This window comes from Copadichromis virginalis, linkage group LG13 (genome assembly GCF_057382275.1).
Source record: "Copadichromis virginalis isolate Kocher_CV1m ecotype Utaka linkage group LG13, C_Virginalis_male_GT1.1, whole genome shotgun sequence".
Taxonomy (NCBI): Eukaryota; Metazoa; Chordata; class Actinopteri; order Cichliformes; family Cichlidae; genus Copadichromis; species Copadichromis virginalis.
The window spans coordinates 17,194,837-17,216,592 of record NC_140630.1 but is presented as its reverse complement, the minus strand read 5'-3'; the positions used below and the strand labels follow the sequence as shown (position 1 = coordinate 17,216,592).

The following is a 21,756-nucleotide window of genomic DNA, read 5'->3' as shown; positions in this document are numbered from 1 at the left end:
AGGGAGCCTGACCATGCGTCACACGTTTGACGAGTTGGGAGTGAGAACGTGTTGGGATATGAGACAGACCCTGGAGACCCTGGAGGCGGAAGGTCCTGTGTTGTATTACTCCGCTGGATTTATAAGGTCCGTAGCAAAGTGTGACCCGCGCATTTGCTGGCATTGTTTGTTGTGTGTCACCTGGGTAACTGATTCAATATGCATCAATTGCTGACATGGTTAGCCTATGTGGGCAGATCAAAGAAAGAGAAGCAATCTATAACCATCGGTTTCTGCGCCACCGCAGACTCACTGCTGATCAGTGTTTATTACAAATGTTCACACCAAGACATACATACTTTTCAAAGAAATTATCCCGTTATTGATCTGGGCTGATTTTTCTTTAGTTTTGCTTTTTGCTGCTGTCCTTCTCACTGCTGATATCAAGAGATATTACCTATAACCCAATCAGGTTGCACAGGTAGCTCCTCCAGGATGGCCCAACCATACAATGGTCTGGAGCAACTGATCACTACATAAACTCGGCTCAAATCAACTGGTTGCCTGCAGGAGCCTCTTAAGGTCAGTATGTATTTCAATAAATGATTTTGTTAAGAAGCTAAGTGGAACCTTTCTAAAAGAGGTTATGATTCCAAAAGGAACATTGCTGTAAAATTTGCTGTAAAGAAAAATCTGCTATACAAATGTGACAGTCCCTTTAACGTTAACTAGTAATGACTTCATGAACTTCTTCACAAATAAAATCTTTATCATTAGAGAAAAAATTACCAGTAATCATCCCACAGATGTAATATTATCTACAGCTACTCTTAGTACCATTGATGTTAAGTTAGACTCCATCCATCTTCATCCGCTTTATCCGGGGCCGGGTCGCGGGGGCAGCAGCCTAAGCAAAGAGGCCCAGACCTCCCTCTCCCCAGCCACCTCCTCCAGCTTATCCGGGGGAATACCAAGGCGTTCCCAGGCCAGCCGAGAGCTATAATCTCTCCAGCGTGTCCTGGGTCTGCCCCGGGGCCTCCTCCCGGTGGGACATGCCTGGAAAACCTCACCCAGGAGGCGCCCAGGGGGCATCCTTATCAGATGCCCGAACCACCTCAGCTGGCTCCTTTCGATGTGGAGCAGCAGCTGCTCTACTCTGAGCCCTTCCCGGATGGCCGAACTTCTCACCCTATCTCTAAGGGAGAGGCCAGCCACCCTTCGGAGGAAGCTCATTTCTCCCGCTTGTATCCACGATCTCGTTCTTTCGGTCACTACCCACAGCTCGTGGCCATAGGTGAGGGTAGGGACGTAGATCGACCGGTAAATTGAGAGCTTCGCTTTTACACTCAGCTCCCTCTTCACCACGACGGACCGGTGCAGCGTCCGCATTACTGCAGCTGCAGCCCCAATCCGTCTGTCGATCTCCGGCTCCCTTCTCCCATCACTCGCGAACAAGACCCCGAGATACTTGAACTCCTCCACTTGGGGCAGGAACTCATCCCCGACCCGGAGTGGGCACTCCACCCTTTTCCGGCTGAGAACCATGGCCTCAGATTTGGAGGTGCTGATCCTCATTCCCGCTGCTTCACACTCGGCTGCGAACCGTTCCAGTGCGAGCTGGAGGCCCTCACCCGATGAAGCCAACAGAACCACATCATCTGCAAAAATCAGATATGAGATTCTGAGGCCACCAAAGCGAAAGCCCTCCGCCACTTGGCTGCGCCTAGAAATCCTGTCCATAAAAATTATGAACAGAACCGGAGACAAAGGGCAGCCCTGGCGGAGCCCATCACCCACCGGGAACGAGTCCGACTTATTGCCGGCAATGTTAGACTCTTTTTCTCTAATTGATCTTTCTGAGTTAACTTCAATAATTACTTCCTCCAAACCATCAACGTGTCTTTTAGACCCCATTCCTACAAAACTGCTCAAAGAAATCCTGCCATTAATTAATTCTTCGATCTTAAATATGATCAACCTATCTCTAATGATCGGCTATGTACCACAGGCCTTCAAGCTAGCTGTAGTTAAACCTTTACTCAAAAAGCCATCTCTAGACCTAGCAGTCTTAGCTAATTATAGGCCAATCTCAAACCTTCCTTTCATATCAAAAATCCTTGAAAGAATAGTTGTCAAACAGCTAACAGATCATCTGCAGAGGAATGGTTTATTTGAAGAATTTCAGTCAGGTTTCAGAGCTCATCACAGCACAGAAACAGCTTTAGTGAAGGTTACAAATGATCTTCTTATGGCCTCTGACAGTGGACTCATCTCTGTGCTTGTCCTGCTAGACCTTAGCGCAGCATTCGATACTGTTGACTAGGGCTGCTCGATTATGGCAAAAATGATAATCACGATTATTTTCACTGAAATTGAGATCGCGATTATTTGACGATATTTATTTAACCCTTTAAGACCTACTATAGAACCAAGTCCGCCAGAGCTTATATTATTTTTTTACATGTTGTAGTGCCATTTGTGGGAGCATTTCAAGTTGCTAAATAACTGTTATAGCCCATATTTTAATAATATGTATGCATTAAGTCCATAGTAACTACATTAATTGCAAAAAAGTGCAATAAACTACAAAAAAATTGAAAATCATTTTTGTTTTGTTTTTTTACATATATTTCTACTTGGAGAAATTTAAGAGGTTTATCCCTCAAAACTTTAAATACAAAAAAGTTGCAAAAAATAGTTTACAACAACAGGAAATTTATTTTGAGTGTCTCCATAGTTTTATTTTGGAGATACACCAATTTTTATATACACTGCAGGAAAAACAAAAAAAAAAACAATCCTATGATGCAAATTTGCAAAGAAAACAGCATGTGCATCAAAATAAACTATTTCCAGCAGTGCAATTCGAGTTCTAAGCATCCCAGAAACTATTCAGAAAAGCCAAACATGACCAGTAGAGGTTTTTAAGGTCTACAAGTAAAAAACTACATTTCCGCGAAAATGACGTCACTTCCGGTTTCGGCCAGGAAATGGCGGACATGCGACAGTTCGCGCTGACGTCTTTTTCACTGTGGGAAGTGTTATGAACAGCTGATCGGATCGGCAAAGCGTGTTTCTGGAATATTATGTTTTTGTTCCTGCAAGCGCTTTTTATGCAATTTTTGCAAAACTATATGTGGAAGGAAACCGTGACCGAGGACAAGCTGATGGCATAAGATGTAAGTACAACTCCTCCGGTTTCATATGCAAAACAAATTATTGCGCTAGCTTACACGGTTCAGATTCTACAGGGATTTAAAAATAGTTACACAAAACGGAGCGTGCTGCTCTGACCGGATTTAAAGGGTTAACAATGACTTTAAAAAATAATATAAAATAGTGTGCAACACCACTGAAGTTTTTTTTTTTTTACCTCTCTTTTCAACCAACAGCAGTCACTCTCCTCTCCAAATAACTTCTGCTTAGCTTTCCGAGCTTCCCTCGGGTCCTCTTAATCAGCGGTCTCCAACCTTTTTTGCGCCACGGACCGGTTTATGCCCGACAATATTTTCACGGACCGGCCTTTAAGGTGTCGCGGATAAATGAGGGAGGGGCTAATAATCGGCTCAGTCATTTTTAATGATCGTTGAAAGCCCAGATCGTAATCGTGATTAAAATTCGATTAATTGAGCAGCCCTACTGTTGACCATAATATCCTATTAGAGCGATTAGAACATGCTGTAGGTATTACAGGTACTGCACTGCAGTGGTTTGTATCATATCTATTAGGGCTGGGCGATATGACCCAAAATTCATATCTCGATATTTTTTAGCTGGATGGCGATATAAGATATATATCTCGATATATTTTTTTTAAAGCCATAAAGTAAGAACAAAAAGAGAGTTCTTAGTCAAAGCTGTGTCCCAGATGTCACACAGGCACTTTTATTAACATAGAACAGATGTACATAAAATTTACTCAAAAATAAATTATGAGCATTTATTAAATAATAATGCTCCATAAATAAAAGAAAACAATGTTGTTTTTGTGCATAACAAAAAGCTCACAATTGTGCAGTCAAAATGTAAACTAAAAGACGCTGAGCACAATAACAAAGACAGTTTCACAGCTGCTCTGTTCCCAACTTGTACTGCGTGACTGACAGCCTGGAGTTTGAAATCCGCTTCGCAACCACGTCTCTTAACAGGTGCCATTTATGGTCCTTATACACAGTAGGGTAATATTACGTTGAAGCACAGTACGTATCACTCCGCGAGGCTTAGCCGTAATGCTCAGACAATCCATCAAGCGGTGCAGCTCCGTAGCTTACCAAAGTCGTACTAAAACATTTTTTGACAGATTGCTGAGCGCCGTGTTCCACATAAAATCGGTTCGCAGTCATCAAGCACAACCAGAATTCATACATAAGGCGCGCTGTCAACTTTTGAGAAAATGAAAGGATTTTAGTCCGTGCAGCACCTCTGGGCTGCATGGCGTTAGCGTGGTTAGCTCGTTAGCGTGGTTAGCTAGCTAACACGTTGACGCCGTCCAGCCCCACGCACGGGGCGATGCGCAGTAACTCGTTAACGGAGATTTGCCGTGTCCATCTTGTCGCTTCCTGCAGGTGAAGCGATGGGGGAGGAGGGGAGGCCGAGTAACGTTGCTTAAAGACGAAAGTGGACGAAAGAGAGGCAAACTTGCGGCTCCACAAGTATAATTATAACGTAACATAGACTATATCGATATAAAGGATATTGTCACATCTTATATCTCGTATAAAAATATATCGATATTTTTTAAAAACTCGATATATCGTCCAGCTCTAATATCTATCTAATAGACTCCAATTTGTTCATGTAAATGGAGAGTCCTCTTCACACACTGAGGTTAATTATGGAGTTCCACAGGGTTCAGTGCTAGGACCAATTCTGTTTACATTATACATGCTTCCCTTAGGCAGCATCATTAGAAGACATAGCATACATTTTCACTGCTATGCAGATGACACCCAGCTCTATCTGTCCATGAAGCCAGATAACACACACCAATTAGTTAAACTGCAGGAATGTCTTAAAGACATAAAGACCTGGATGGCCGCTAACTTTCTGCTTCTTAATTCAGATAAAACTGAGGTTATTGTACTCGGCCCTGAAAAGCCTAGAAATATGGTATCTAACCAGATTCTTACTCTGGATGGCATTACCTTGGCCTCCAGTAACGCTGTGAGGAACCTTGGAGTCATTTTTGACCAGGACATGTCCTTCAATGCACATATTAAACAAATATGTAAGACTGCGTTCTTCCATTTGCGCAACATCTCTAAAATTAGAAATATCCTGTCTCAGAGTGACGCTGAAAAACTAGTTCATGCATTTATTACTTCCAGGCTGGACTACTGTAATTCATTATTATCAGGATGTCCAAAAAACTCACTGAAAAGCCTTCAGCTAATCCAAAATGCTGCAGCAAGAGTCCTGACAGGGACTAGAAAGAGAGAGCATATTTCTCCTGTATTGGCTTCCCTTCATTGGCTTCCTGTTAAATCCAGAATTGAATTCAAAATCCTGCTCGTCACATACAAGGTCTTAAATAATCAGGCCCCATCTTATCTTAATGACCTTGTAGTACCATATCACCCTATTAGAGCACTTCGCTCTCGCTCTGCAGGCCTACTTGTTGTTCCTAGAGTATTTAAAAGTAGAATGGGAGGGAGAGCCTTCAGTTTTCAGGCCCCTCTTCTGTGGAACCAGCTTCCAGTTTGGATTCAGGAGACAGACACTATCTCTACTTTCAAGATTAGGCTTAAAACTTTCCTTTTTGCTAAAGCATATAGTTAGGGCTGGACCAGGTGACCCTGAATCCTCCCTTAGTTATGCTGCAATAGACATAGGCTGCCGGGGGATTCCCATGATGCATTGAGTTTTTCCTTTCCAGTCACCTTTCTCGCTCACTATGTATTAACAGACCTCTCTGCATTGAATCAAATCTGTTATTAATCTCTGTCTCTCTTCCACAGCATGTCTTTTATCCTGTCTTCCTTCTCTCACCCCAACCGGTCGCAGCAGATGGCCGCCCCTCCCTGAGCCTGGTTCTGCTGGAGGTTTCTTCCTGTTAAAAGGGAGTTTTTCCTTCCCACTGTTGCCAAAGTGCTTGCTCATAGGGGGTCATATGATTGTTGGGTTTTTCTCTGTATCTATGAAGCGCCTTGAGGCGACTTATGTTGTGATTTGGCGCTATATAAATAAAATTGAATTGAATTGAATTGAATTGATGAAATCAGAGGATTGAGTTTTGGGTCTAACAGCGGACATTTATGGTTACAGTTATGTCCAATATTTATTGGAAAAAGACACAGTTTTTCAAATTCTGCCTGTGCACACCACAACAGTAAATTTACATCACACTATCAATACAATCAATATGTAATGTAATTGCAGACTTTTTGCTTTTAAATTAGAGACAAAAATATTGTATTAGCTACTTTGGAATAACAGATACTTTTATGCACAGTCCCATTGTCAAGGTCTCAAAGGGGATTAGACAAAATTACAAAATATCAAGACTGTTTCAGCACTTGGATGGAGATCATCTGAAGTCATCATTTGAACTATTAGTGGTTTGCCACTAGCTGCAAACCCTTTATATTTATGTTTGTGAAGGCATCTCTTTATTGCAGACTTTGATAATGATTACCTCCTTGAAAATGTTCTTAACTTTGTTAGATGTTGTGAAGTTGTTGGGGTTTTTTTTAACCAATGAAATGCAATTCTGTTATTGCTTCTGGTATTTCAGGCCTTTTTGTGTTGTTGGCCAGTGCATTCCTTTTTTTAAAGACTATATCAGATTGTTGATTTGGTCAATCCTAAAGCTTTTCAAGTATCTCCAATAGTTTTTTCTTGTTTTTCAGCCTGATGATGGACTGTTTCACTTATATTGACACCCCGTTGGAACTTGAATTGTGAATTCCAGTGTAAAGCTACTCGATGCACGTTTAACACTTGGAATCAGCTAAACAAACCATTGTCCAATTAATTTGAAGTCTCTGGAAATGGGTGACTGTGTATGAAAATGTGTGTAATTCCTAAACAGTTATTTCAAATCTTTATGAAACCCCTTTGAACTAAAGCTGAAACTCTGCACTTCAATCACGTCTTGATTGTTTGAGGCAAAACTGCAAAAATTTATCTTGTTCAGTGAATTATGGACCTGACTGTATGTTGATCATTGTTTACGGTCAAAATGATTGCCATTTTCATGTGAGAAACTTGTCGTGCAGTGTAGTGCATGTGATAATAAAACATATGAGGTTAAAAAAAATAACTAAACATGAAATATGCTTCAACTCTTAATAGCAAGATACCATTTTAAATTGTTCCTTTTATTCATTAGCAGCGCCTTTTAATTACAGTACTTTGACAGTCATCAATACAGTGAACACCTTTGGTTAGTAACCTTTATATATTTACTTTTCAGATTACTTCTCTATAACATTATATATATATATAGATATATTTGTATATGATACAAAAATAAATAACTTAATTTTTAATTGAAATATTCTGCTCAAAACTTTACACATTTGGTTCAACTTAACATTCTTTAGGCTAACTATAAAGTATCCTTATAAAATCTTGGACGGCTACATTGGATTTATTATGTACACAAGCACAGTGTGAGTCCCAGTATAAGGAGTACAGAACAGTATGAAGAGGATTTTATAAAAGGATACTTTGTTTTTTGAGCAGATGTATTGGCACATGGTACTGGTACAACAGACACAAGAATTTATGAAGACAACACAAGGAGAAGATTGCTGTTTTCTGGTCTTCCGAAAATCATTAGATAGCAGCATGCAATTTGCAGGTTGACACTGTGAGACAATCAGCCGTTTGGCATAACTCACAGCCTGCTTTTGCTTTGTCAAACTGACTGACGGCAAAGATGATGCAGAGATGTGATAATACGAATGAACCTCCAGTGTTTGCATCTCTCGTTTCCCTTTTTTTCAATATTTCCCACTAACCTTACTCTAAGACCTGTTGGTCAGCAATAAATAAACTTCTTTCTTTGGCTGATTCATGTCAGGTTTACCCATTCGTCTGGCACGAACTCTCAGCTACATGTATCCTGTAGTAGCCACATTTCAATTCCTGGAAAAAGCATCTTCTACAACAATAAATATCTACATGACATTTTGTATCACAGTTTGTACAGTGTATATTTTAAAATTGACTTACTAATACATTATTGCAGCACAGAAAAACACATTTAATATCACATCACCACTATTACCACAGGCACTGACAGTTTTCTATGATTTACTAATTTTGCTCAGCGGCTGTGCCTCTCCGTGTGGTAGCGTCTGAGTTTGGGCCTCCACGCTACTCTGGTCTGTTGTCTTCACCAGAACCTGTGGGACTGTTTGCTTGTTTTTAGTCAAATCAGATGGTCTCTGGGGGGATTTTTCCTCCCACTTTGTTTCGGTCTGTGTGTGTGCCTTCTGTGTCTGGCCCTTTCTTTCCTCTGTGGCAGCGCAGTCAGCGTTGCATTTATTGCACAGATCCCTTATGTCCCGAAGTCCCTGCGCCAAGCACTTTACAAATTCTGCTGAACATGTCTGTTGGCTCTCATGGAAACTGGACACGGAGAAGATAATATGGTCTGACTGAGGGTTGTAGCACGCGCCGTATCCGTTTGGAACCACGGGTCCATAGCAGCAGAACATTTCAACAGTAGTGGGAACCTGAGGGAAGAGTAAATGCTTCAGTCCTAAACTACTAGAAGCTTTACTGGTGTGATGAAATACTGCTCTAGGAAAGGTTTAGGTAGGTAGTGAGACTGATTTGTGTTATTATGTTTTTCCTCATTCATTACAAGGAAACCCTAAACTGTAGTTTTCGTCCAAACAACCAGTTACCATTTTTGTGTTACAATATAGAAATTTTATAAAGAATAAACAAGAAGGGCATAACCATTATAGTAACTGCAGTGTTACGATGTATTAATACAGATCAAAGGTCAGGGTAGATGGCTGTCCCACTTTCTTTTAGTTTCTTCCTGTTGAAAGGGAGTTTTTCCTTCCCACTGTCACCAAGTGCATGCTCACAGAGGATCATGTCATGGTATATATATATTTTTTTATATTACAGTATGAAGTGCCTTGAGGTGGCTGTTGTTGTGAATTGGCACCGTATAAATATAATTGAATTGAACTGAATTTTAAAATATGAATCATTTTATTCCAAAATTACATGCACATACCTGACTTGTAGAGAGAATGAACTGATTACTGATAAGATAAGCTTCGTCTTTGAACATTTCGAGCTTCCCCATCTTCATTTCATGTGCAATTTCACGCAGCCCTAGTAGGTGATTGTCTATTGCCATCCCTGTAATAGCCTGAAAAATAGAAAGTATGTTACTGCATTTATTTAATGTGAGTCTCTGTCATAGAAATTTGGAAGAAGAGAATAGTTACCAGACGTGTATAACTGGTCTGTGCAGTTATTGCTCCTTTCAACAGTTCCATCATTTCTGTGTCCTGGAGAAGTAAACAACTGACAGTCAGTGCTTAGTCTTTAAGGTCATTAATTTACAGTAAGTAGATTTTCATGCTTGAATACATCAAGACAAAATCCAATAGAAAACAGAATAGCATTACTGAACACCCCCCCCCCCCCCCAAAAAAAAACAACAACAAAAAACCTCAAACTGATTAAGCCACTCAAAATTAATTTAAACCTGTAGCAGCTTTTATTTGAGTCACAGTATGACTTTAGTTTCTGCATAAAAACAACCTACACTTGTGCTGTTTTTCCTTTCAGTCATTGCTTTGACAAAGGCAAAGGCTTCAGGTGTTGCTGAGCGAATGTTGTCTACTCTGCCTTGCTGAAAACGACGTAGAGAAGCACTCTCATAGGTGGACACCGGTCTGCCATGACACCTGCAGTCATGTACAGGGAGAACAAAATGTAGGTAAGTTTAATCAGTTCTGTAAGATGACTATTTTTTTTTTTTTTTTTTTTTTACCTGTAGAAGCCTAACTGAAGAGCAAGCTGGATGTAGGCATCTGGACTCATCTTCTGCTTCTTGATAAACCCTTTCCCGTAATCATGGAACTTGTGGACATTTATATCCAGATTCTTTACCATTCTGACAAAATAAGAATACATTTTATTGAAATCATGTGCTTCTCATATTAATTAATCTCTTCAAATGACAAGGAACTAAAGAAAACCACACCTCTGGAGTTTATCAGCAGCAGATGTGATGAGCTTGTGAATTTCAGGAGTGCATTTCCAGCGGAGTCTGCGTGGCGCGGGCAGCTCGCTCACACTTGCAGCTCTGACCAGCTTTGATGGACTCCCAATCCTTATGAGTAGAAATAAATGGAGCAATTATTTATAATAGTCTTATTTTAAAACATGTAACTCATATATACTGCACACTTCCAAAATCAGATGTGTGTCATTTCTCACATGCATTTGAGGAGATACTCTGTGCACTGCACAAGGACAATTCCTTCAAATGCAGAGTGTTCACACACGACTCCACAGCAGCCATCAGCTCCTACAATAAACTGTTACAGAAAGGTTGTTTTCAGGGGTTGTTTTCTTGAGTTGGACTGAAATGTTTAATAATATAAATTTTTGATTGCTGCACCTCTGCACTGTTTGCTCCAAATACATGTTCTTACATCCATACATTACCCCCTAAAGTGAAAAAATCCTGAGTAAACTAAATTATTTTGCCATTTTGTGAGATGACGGCTTTAAATCCAGTGGAACGTCCACTTTTAGTTTGCATTTCCTTAATTGGCCATGGAACTGGTTAGTTATATCCTTTAATGCGTTGAGAAATCAACATGAATTTGTTCATTTAATTTTCCTCATTAAGAAGGCAAAAAAACTTCCTCATTAAGATTTGACAGTGTTTCTATTAGATAATGGCAGATGGCTTTGATCATGAGTTGAGGCCGTGGTTTGGGGCCTCAGTGGGGACTGGTGGTGGTTGCTGGGCTGACAGAGAACTGAAAGGGGCGTGCGTAGAGGTGTGGTCCTGCTCCTGAAATTCAAATAAATTATCTCCAAAAATATTGTTCACTTTGGACATCAGGGCCCTATTTCAGGAAGCCGGTTTAGAAAACTCAGAGTGAAAAATGATACTCAGGGTTGAGTAACCCCGAACTGTCCAACTCGGAATATTCGGTTTCAGAAAGGCTGATAACAATTAGTTCAGTCAACGCGGAGTTGCTTTAACCCCAAGTTAAACGCGCGCACGAGGATACATAAAGCCCTGATTAGTGGAGCACAGATTAAGCGAGTCACCATGGAGACGGAGGGAAAGAAGGCGCGGTCAATGTATCTTACAGCGCTTGAGGCCGAAATTCTGATGGCAGCATATGCCGATAACATGCAAATTTTGTGGAAAAAAAGTAACACAGCCTCAGCTGCAAAAGGAAGGGAGCATGCATGGCAAAACAAAGCCGACAGAGTCAATGCGTGAGTGTTAATTTAAACATTGATCTAGAGATTTCCACCCATTTAACACGTTATTTTATTATATTTCATTTTTTATTTTATACATTTGATTTTGTGATGTGATGTGAGCGCAGGTGCAACCCAACAGGCCCCAAACGTTCCTGGCAGCAAGTAAAAATGAAATATAAAAATATAGTCCAAACAGGTAAGGTGTAATTGTATTATGAGCCATAGTGCTTGGTCTGTTTGTCCGATGTAAATCAATTGCAGTTAGAGGCTACATTAATTTTCTTTCTGTAAGCACTTATTGAAATTATCTGAGCACATTACAAGTACATATTTGCTTACTCTGTATGCTCAAATGCGACCCGTTATAGCCAACAGAAAAAAAGCGGAGGCCCGAAAAACAGGTGGGGGTCCTCCACCACCACCACTCACAGAGGCTGAGCAGTTGGCTCCCACATTTGTGATGATGTTGGCAGCATCACATATGATCTTCACAGTGCAGAGAACACAAATTAGCATCCATTACTATAATGAAATAATTTGTTAGTTTGAAATGCTACAGGGAGCTATGTACCTGTACATTAATGCTGTGGAAAGACTTCCTGTTCACATAGTCTCCTTCATTTACTGAAGGAGCAATGATTGGAATGTGAGTGCCATCTATACAGCCAATCATGCCTGGGAACCGTGAGAATAAATGTAAAATTTAAGTAGTAGTCCAAGTATCACCACATCATGAATTAAGTTTCATTCATCCTGATACCTGCAATTTTGTGGCATCCCTCTTTGATAAATCTTGTGGGTCTATGACCGGGGAACACCACAAACGAGTACAGGAGACGTTTCAGTGCAACTGTAACATTCCTGACTGCCCGACAGACGGTAGCCTTGGAAACGTGCTCAGCGTCACCAATATTATACAGAAAGCTCCCGTTTGCAAAAAACCGAAGTGCAATACAAATAATATGTACAGAACTGAGAGAATGTCCGCGATGTGTCACATGAGCAATATTAGGCCTGAGGATGTTATTCAAATAAATTATAGATTGTGCTGAAAAACGGTAACGTCCACACAGAAAATCATCAGGAAATGATAAAATGTCCAAACGCGCTCTAATCACTCTCTCCCGGCGGAGAGCTCTGCGGAGAATTTGGGCTTCAACATCTACTGGCTCTTCAAGGAAGGAGCACGCCATGTCTGACACTTCCTACAGTCAGGTTTCCGACAAAGAGGCGGAGAAAGTCAGGGTTAGTTGAAGTAAACCTGCTAGGGGGCAGGTTAGCTTCACGGAGTGTGTCGTCATAGTGACTCACTCAGAATTAATCTAAACTCGCTTTGTGAAACCGAAAACCCAGAGTTTTCGTTAACTCAGGGTATACTTACTCAGAGTTTGCACTAAACCGGCTTCCTGAAATAGGGCCCAGATATCTTATCGTATCTTATCTTTCAGTATCATTACATGGGTTTTGTTATTTTAGACAGTTCCCACGTTTTCTTCAGAGTTTTCTTTCCCTTAATAACAAATATCACTCAGAATTTTGGTCTCCACACAGAATGTACAAAAAGTTAATAAAACAAACATTAATTTAACCTTTTTTGTTGATAAATGTGTTCACTTACCTGCATTGGCTTATCATACCAGCGGTTGCCTCCATTCTTTGTCAATCCACCTCCATGCAGCATCAACATGGCTCGTTTGGTGTCACTAAGTTCAGGTCCACTTGCGTCGTCCAGACAGACGAGACACAGACAACGCTCAATCATGTCCAGCGAGTCCCTGTTGGTAGACTCTACAGGAAAACAAAAGTCCATCTGAGAGGCACCTCATATAAAAGAGAGTTTTTATTGGCAGTCCACATAAAATCCCTTTTGAAATGTACCTCTCATTAGTACACTACGAGACTCAGCCCACTCTGTCCGTCCATCTGAAGTGAGAAGCCCTATAGGAGGGAGCTGCTCTTCTTCGTTGTCAGCCATCTTGACAATCTTCTCCAGCTGAGTCAGCAAATCTCTTTGATTCAGTTGCCGGAAGTTGATCATCACATCCAGCACAAAGAACTGGACAAAGGGTTCAGATTAGCCACAAAGTTTTAGGAATCTTTGGTACTGACTAACTTTCCTAATCATGTGGACATATGCATTGTTTCAGAATTTCCTGACATTGTGAAATAACATCTAAGTGATTCTTTTAGCAGCATTGAGCCCCAAACTTAGCCAGAGCCACAAAGAACAAGAAGAACAAGGAGTACCTGCACAGATGGTATGACTCCCACAGAAGCAGTTTAAAGCCACAGAAAAACTGTGCAAGTGTAACAAATAGTGGGTCACATGATATAAGGGCGATGTGGCGCAAAGAGTTGGGTGTTTGTTTTGTAACCGGAAGGTTGCCGGTTCGACAGTCTCGGTCGTTGTGTCCTTGGGCAAGACACTTCACCTACCGCCTACTGGTGATGGCCAGAGGGGCCGATGGCGTGATATGGCAGCCTCGCTTCTGTCAGTCTGCCCCAGGGCAGCTGTGGCTACAACTGTATCTTGCCTCCACCAGTGAATGAATAGTGGAATTGTAAAGCGCTTTGAGGGCCCCGAAAAGCGCTATATAAATGCAATCCATTATTATTATAAAATCGTTTTTCTTTCATTCTTTCTTTCTTTCTTTCTTTCTTTCTTTCCTAATTGCTGTTTGAATTAGCTCAACTGATAATAAAGTCTTAGTTTATTTACACTCTTTATTAAATCTAGTTGGATGTGATGATCTTAATTCAAGTAAACATCAAGTTTCCATCACAGACAGCCAATTTAGAACAACCAAACCTAACAAATCTGTTTGTGGGCTGTGGGAGGAAATCTGCACAGACATGAGGAGAACAGGCAGACTTCACACAGAAAAGCCTGACCTAGTTACATCAAAAGGAATTTCTTCTTACTACAGTAGGTTCAAACTAGTAACAGTCTTACTGTGAGGTGACAATGCTAACCACTGCACCACTGTGTCACCCCTATTGTGAAGTGATCTGTTCTGTTTTCATTAGCATTCCAACATAAAGAACAAAATTGTGTGTGGAGTGAAGCTGTGGAACAGACTAAATAAAGATATGAAGCAATGTCCGAGCATGGCACAGTTTAAAAAGCGGTTTAAGGATATGGTTTTTACAGGGTACAGGGAAGAGGTAAAGATTGGATAGGGTGTTCTTGTCCAATATTTTCATGTGTGTGTGGGTGCACGGGTATGTTGGTATGGGTGTATATATATATCTGTAGGTTGTGTATCCTTTGAGGTGTTACTGGGGTTATTGAAAATGTGTATATACGTATGTATGGATAGATAGAAATATATATATATATATATATATATATATATATAGATAGATATATAGATATCATCACCCCCACCCGAGATTGGGTACATAGCCCCAAGTGCGATAGGAGAAGGATCGTTGAGTGCGAGAGGAACTGACCTGAAAAATAGGATCATGGCCAAGCTTGAAACCTGGATCCCCCGTAGCCGGTTACCAAGATTACGTGAAGTACCCTCAGAAGGTCTGCTAGATGATGTTAATGCAGCACTACGGGCAATACCTACAACCACGATTACCGACACTAACAAGCTGATCTACAATACGGCAGCAGTGATCAGTGAGATGCTTGGCTACAAGTTGAACAGCCACAAGGGGCAGTACCCTCCATGGAGAAGGAGGCTAGAGGGCAAGATCAAAGTAGCACGGAGGGAGGTTAGCCAACTAACGGAGTTGCAGAAAGGTGCGACAAATAAGGTGCCTAAGAAATACAGCAAGTTGTCCATACCTGAGGCCTTGGAAACTGCCAAGCAAAGACTCACAGCCTTGGCCAGCCGCTTGAGGAGGTACACCAGAGAGATAGAAGGCAGGAGAATAAACCAGCTGTTCTCCACAGAACCAGCAAAGGTGTACTCTCAGTGGCAAGGGAACAATAAGAGAACAGCACCACCAAGGCTGGAGACGGAGCAATACTGGAAGAGCATATGGGAGAAGGATGCAACCCATAACGGCAATGCTCAGTGGCTAGAGGATCTGAGGGCAGACCACAGCGACCTCCCTGAACAGGGTCCAATAACCATCACAGTGGCAGATATCCAAGAAAGGGTCTCCAGTATGAAGAGTTGGACAGCACCAGGGCCCGACATGGTTCACGCCTACTGGCTGAAGAAGCTGACTGCACTCCACGAGCGTCTGGCAGCACAAATGAACCAGCTGCTAGTTAACGAAAGACACCCGGAATGGCTAACTGAAGGCCGGACGGTCCTGATCCCCAAGGACCCCAAGAAGGGACCGGTCCCCTCCAACTACCGACCAATAACCTGCCTCAGTACTACATGGAAGCTCCTGTCAGGCATCATATCGGCTAAGATGAACAGGCACATGGGTCAATACATGAGCGGGACACAGAAAGGAATTGGCAAGAATACCAGAGGTGCAAAACACCAGCTACTGGTAGACAGAACAATCAGCCGAGACTGCAAGACCAGACTGACCAACCTGTGCACTGCCTGGATTGATTACAAGAAGGCCTATGACTCAATGCCCCACAGCTGGATACTGGAATGCCTAGAATTGTACAAGATCAATGGGACCCTAAGAGCCTTCATCAGGAACTCAATGGGGATGTGGCGTACAACACTAGAGGCCAACTCCAAGCCCATAGCACAAGTCACCATCAAGTGCGGGATCTACCAAGGAGATGCTCTGTCCCCACTGCTGTTCTGCATAGGCCTGAACCCCCTCAGTGAGATCATTAACAAGACTGGCTACGGATACCGACTACGGAACGGAGCAGTTGTCAGCCACCTCCTGTACATGGATGACATCAAGCTGTATGCCAAGAGTGAACGAGACATCGATTCACTGATCCACACTACCAGGCTATACAGCAATGACATTGGAATGTCGTTCGGACTGGAGAAGTGTAGTCGGATGGTAACAAAGAGAGGGAAGGTAGTCAGAACTGAGGGGATTGAACTACCAGAAGGCAACATTGCAGACATAGAGGACAGTTACAAGTACCTGGGGATCCCGCAGGCAAATGGGAACCATGAAGAGGCCGCTAGAAAGGCTGCAACCACCAAGTACCTGCAGAGGGTCAGGCAAGTCCTGAGGAGTCAGCTGAATGGTAAGAACAAGATCCGGGCCATCAACACATACGCCCTGCCCGTGATCAGGTACCCTGCTGGGGTAATAAGCTGGCCAAAGGAGGAGATAGAAGCCACTGACATAAAGACAAGAAAGCTCCTGACCATGCATGGAGGGTTTCACCCCAAGTCCAGCACCCTGAGGCTGTACGCTAAGCGGAAGGAAGGGGGCCGGGGACTGGTGAGTGTCAGCACCACAGTCCAGGATGAGACAAGGAACATCCAAGAATACATTGGGAAGATGGCCCCAACTGACCGAGTGCTCAGTGAATACCTCAGGCAGCAGAAACCCAAGAAAGAGGAGGGAGACGAGGAACCATCATGGAAGGACAGGCCCCTGCACGGTATGTACCACCGGCAGATAGAGGAGGTGGCTGATATCCAGAAATCCTACCAGTGGCTGGACAAAGCTGGACTGAAAGACAGCACAGAGGCACTAATCATGGCAGCACAAGAACAAGCTCTGAGTACAAGATCCATAGAGGCTGGGGTCTATCACACCAGGCAAGACCCCAGGTGCAGGCTGTGTAAAGATGCCCCAGAGACTATCCAGCACATAACAGCAGGGTGCAAGATGCTAGCAGGCAAGGCATACATGGAACGCCATAACCAAGTGGCCGGCATAGTGTACAGGAACATCTGTGCCGAGTATAACCTAGAAGTCCCGAGGTCAAAATGGGAGATGCCCCCAAGGGTGGTGGAGAATGACCGAGCTAAGATCCTGTGGGACTTCCAGATACAGACGGACAAAATGGTGGTGGCTAACCAACCGGACATAGTGGTGGTAGACAAACAGAAGAAGACGGCCGTAGTGATCGATGTAGCGGTTCCCAATGACAGCAATATCAGGAAGAAGGAACACGAGAAGCTGGAGAAATACCAAGGGCTCAGAGAAGAGCTCGAGAGGATGTGGAGGGTGAAGGTAACGGTGGTCCCCGTGGTAATCGGAGCACTAGGTGCGGTGACTCCCAAGCTAGGCGAGTGGCTCCAGCAGATCCCGGGAAAAACATCGGAGATCTCTGTCCAGAAGAGCGCAGTCCTGGGAACAGCTAAGATACTGCGCAGGACCCTCAAGCTCCCAGGCCTCTGGTAGAGGACCCGAGCTTGAAGGATAAACCGCCCGCAGGGGCGTGCTGGGTGTTTTATATATATATATATATATATATATATATATATATATATATATATAAAGAATAATAATAAAAAAAATACACATGACATATAATGTAATTGCAAGGAGGTATTTCTGTAGTCTATTGATTACTAGATAGTGGAAAAGGGGTGGGATTAAATAAGCTTATGCTTCTTCCTGCTCCTTTTTGAACATGAAAGTTATTTGTAGTTGTGGTTGCTCGTTTTCCTTTTGTTTTGCTTTGTTCATTTGTCTCTTTTAATTCTATGTTGTTGTACTTTTTCAACATGTTCAAAATAAAGATTCAATCTATCAATCAAATTGTAATGCATATCTATGAGAAATCTGGAATGTGCTGTGTTACATGCTAACCAATCTCTCGTTGGATGAAGACCATGTAATATGGTGGAGAACTAAGAAATGGCTCTTGCCCTGGGTCTGTTTTCTCCAAGTCTGACCTGGTTTTTGCACGCCACGATGATATGTTCAGGTTCTGGCATCACGCTACTCTCCTGTGCTACGAGAGTGTCCCTCTCAGGTCCTGGCAGACGGTAGGAGGTGAAGAGACGATAATACTGCTCCATACACAGACGCGTTCCTGCCAGCTGGCCCCGGGCATAGTCCACAGGCAGGTCACGGCTACACGCAGACATACACAACATTTTCAGGCTTTTTCTCTACACAAGAACTGAAAGTGAAGAATATTCTTTTATGACAATTTGAATTAAATGTTAACTCACTCATCAAGGTGAGTCTTGTACTCCAAAGCTCCAGATATTAAGTGTGCAGCAAATCTAGAAAGAATATCTTTGCTCAGTTTTAATGCTTCACAAAACACACACATTGTACTTGGTCACTCTTTTGCCACCACACTTTTTTTTCTTGATTAATTGTGTAGCTTCATTACACCTAACAACATAAATGCTTCATGTAAATCATGTGGTTAAGGAACCGGTAACAGATCAATACCATGTTAACCAAACCACAGTTTTCCGACCTCGAGGCATTCTGAGTAATGACCCTTTCTGAAAGTGTCCAGCCAAGAGGGAAGTGTTCAAATTTGTATAATCAATGAAATCTGGTAGAAAAGCAATTCTCACAGTTCACTATTATTTGTCAGTCTTTGTGCTGGAATAACCAAAATCACCTACAACTTGTAACACGAGCAATTAGATATTTTTTTTCTTTCAGAGACTGTTTCTACACCAGTGAAGAAAGGATTCTGTCTACTAGTGGATTGCAGAGGCTTCGTCTGTCCCGTTGTATCAAATGATGAGATTTTTTTTGTGGTTCACTCGTCTCAGGTGTGCATACCTTAAAGAGTCAATAGGAGCCATGAAGTTCTGCTGTGGGAAGACCATTGCAGGACTTGAGTTGACAGGTAGAGCAAGTCTGTTGTTCAGGTACATATCATTCAGCCAGTAGTCATAAACCTATGGTGGAAAAACAAAAAGCAAAAACCAAACAGGATTGTAGGTAAAAAAAAAAAAAAAAAAAAAGGGACTGGACCATTAAAAGCAGATAAAACAGCATCATGCTTCACAATCTTTCTAAAAGGTTTATCGACATCAGTAATTTCTTCAAGATTTGGTTTAAAACTTTAACATTTTTAAACGTATAAGCATCCAAAACACAGTTTTGTTTCTTAAATACATATATTTCATTTATTAATTAACGTCTTTTTTATTTACCCAGTTTGCCACGTTTTCGCTCCTCTCCGTGAGTTTGCTCTGTAGTAGCTCCCCCACTCCTCCAGGGGCTCCAAACTGCATCACTATGTTTTGCGTCTTGTTGAACTGTTCTTCTGTGAGCAGGTGCTTCATGCACCTCAGGTATCTGTCCAGTGTGTCTTTCAGGTTGGGCACCGGCAGCTTTGGCAGAGCCTGGAGAACATGGAGGGATGAAAAGCTTTCACTTCTCATCACCAGTTTTCCTTTTTCCAAATTCTTGACTAAACATGACGTAAGTCTCCCCATGCAAGGATTGCGCATGCTATTAAGCAAATATTTAAGGAATCGATGAGATTCCAATTAAATTCCAATTAAATTGCCCATGAATTCCAGCGTAATCCTTTGAAAGCCACTTTTATGTCCTGAAATGTTGTTAGACCTTATTTGATTTTGCAACCTTTAATCGTAAAATGTAAATTTATCTGTTGTAGAATTGAGAAAAACATATACGGTGTGCTTATAAGGCAGATGGAAGATGTAATTACATCTCGGCCCCCTGAATCTTCGGAGGCGTCTCGGTCGAAAACTGGCATGTTGGCGGTGTAGACGGGCAATCAAGCAGGTGGAGTCACAAGAGGAACTCTCTGTCCACAAACAAAATCTACAGTCATTATTTAAAGTCGACACTTATTAATATAAATGTCAGTCACAGTGACAATCGGAAACCAACACACTCACACTCAGAAAAATAAAGGTGCCAACTGGAACCAAAAGTGGTTCTTTAGACTGATGCCATAGAAGAACCTTTTTTGGTGCCACAAAGAACCTTTCAAACAATGGTTCTTTAAAGAACCATTTCTTTCAGTGGAAATGAAAATGTTTTACCTTTTCCAACAGTCCCAGAATCCAGATCTTCAAAGACCAGCAAGTGCTCAAGACTGTTATCCGCTTCGCTGTCACCGGTCGTGAGAAAGTGTTTTTCCCTTAGAAAGTTCAAGGCACACCGCTCGCGCGATCTGCCTGCGCATGCACATCCCAACGACTGACCCCCTCCATCCGCTCCCGGGAGGTTGCCATAGTACAACGTGTTCTAACGTCTCTCTCTCTCCCTGTCATTCGGCTCAAAAACATTTTTAATAAATTGCTCAGTGATGAACAAGTACTCAGATCATTTACCCAAGCAGTGTGCTTTGCCAAAACTAAGTAAGTGTGTTGATAAGTGTGTTCATTAGGCTTTGGCCCCCACCCCTGCCACCAGTATATTTTTAAGCAAGTATTTCTAGCTTTATTTGAATATTCAGTTTCCTACCATCTGCTCTTAAAGGGTAATCACCAGGTAACCCGCCCTCCACCTTCGCACACACATGCACACAAACAAAACACACAGTATAATTCACACCCTCATTATAGTGAATAAATATTTATGCCATTTTACACCATCAAACTTAGATAGCTAAGGATGAAGAACCTTTTTTTCTTTAAAGAACCATTTGTAATAGCTGAAGAACCAGCTACAAAATAAAAAGGTTCTTTGACGTATGATGGCTCTTTAAAGAACCATGAAGACATCTGAAGAACCATTTAAGAACCATCAGTTTTCATCTGCAGATGAAAAATATTATGATGCACGCAGAAAGTTGATGAAAAATACAAGATCAGACTGTTTCTGTCTGCCAGAAATATACAAATGCGCACTTTCTTCAAGATTATAACATTGAGAAAATTGCCTTACAAAACTGCACATTTGATGAAAACATGTTCCCAGTACTAAGGCGAAACTAACAAGAACAACAAAAAATAGAGTGCAACTGAATTTTTTACTCACCAGCGAGGGAAAAAACACCCTCTCTTCCTGGAGCTCAAGAAGGTAGTTTTAGTTGGTCCATCTTTACTTGAATCCGTTTATAACAGAATTTCTTTAAAATGTCACTGCTTCGATCCTTCATTTTAAGCATCTTTCAATCCCCTACATGGCATGAGCACAACTCCCTGGCTGGCTCAGGAGAGATGCTAAAAGAGGGTACCTCAGCCTCCTGACAGCCAGGCTCCTCCCAGAAGTCCTGCTATTCGCCGGGAAGTTTATTTGGCACTTCACATGCTCACCCCACCTTATTTAGACGCCATCTGAGCTCCTCAGATGCTGAAACACTTTGCAGGAAAACAATTAGGACGCATTTTTTCGTGGATTCCCCCCCCCCCCCCCCCCCTTTGGCTTTCAAAATTTACAAACACTACAAGCAGAACAGTTTAGGTGCACGACTCCTTTCACCTGACTGCACCTGACCGATTCAGATGACGCCATTTAACGTTATGAGCAGATATTTGTGTGACCAACAAGATGCTTCAATAGACCCTATTATTCATATAAACCATAAAACCCTCTGAA

General features: G+C 42.0%; 1 protein-coding gene and 1 long non-coding RNA gene across 3 annotated transcripts; one reads left to right on the top strand and one right to left on the bottom strand.

The window, feature by feature from the left end:
• Positions 1-77: 77 nt before the first annotated feature.
• LOC146695456 (uncharacterized) lies at positions 78-9,879 on the top strand. The gene is made up of 3 exons (XR_014923587.1): positions 78-126; positions 452-561; positions 9,745-9,879. It is a non-coding gene; the product is annotated as an uncharacterized LOC146695456 (long non-coding RNA).
• Positions 7,278-21,350, bottom strand: chata (choline O-acetyltransferase a). 2 transcript variants are annotated; one of them, XM_085477631.1, is made up of 15 exons: positions 20,256-21,350; positions 19,916-20,014; positions 19,392-19,583; positions 19,015-19,133; positions 18,441-18,494; positions 18,159-18,339; positions 13,288-13,465; positions 13,028-13,197; positions 10,399-10,499; positions 10,163-10,291; positions 9,950-10,072; positions 9,722-9,863; positions 9,399-9,461; positions 9,182-9,319; positions 7,278-8,663 (listed from the first exon to the last, which is right to left on the bottom strand). In XM_085477631.1, exons 2-15 carry the CDS (start codon positions 19,961-19,963, stop codon positions 8,232-8,234), a joined length of 2,070 nt encoding a protein of 689 aa, XP_085333757.1. In that variant the 5' UTR covers positions 19,964-20,014; positions 20,256-21,350; the 3' UTR covers positions 7,278-8,231. The 2 variants fall into 2 exon arrangements, with proteins under 2 accessions (XP_085333757.1, XP_085333756.1); XM_085477630.1 differs by having other exon boundaries at positions 19,916-21,350.
• Between the last annotated feature and the right edge of the window lie 406 nt (positions 21,351-21,756).

Bases quoted from the DNA above. Each gene is read 5' to 3' on its own strand.
- chata (XM_085477630.1), bottom strand. From the start codon at position 19,963: ATGCCAGTTTTCGACCGAGACGCCTCCGAAGATTCAGGGGGCCGAGAT. The intron at 10,500-13,027 runs GTAAGTGAACAC...TTTCTGTAACAG, and splicing joins GGTATGATAAGCCAATGCAG to TTTATTGTAGGAGCTGATGG. The intron at 9,462-9,721 runs GTAGGTTGTTTT...TTACTTCTCCAG, and splicing joins AAAGGAAAAACAGCACAAGT to GACACAGAAATGATGGAACT.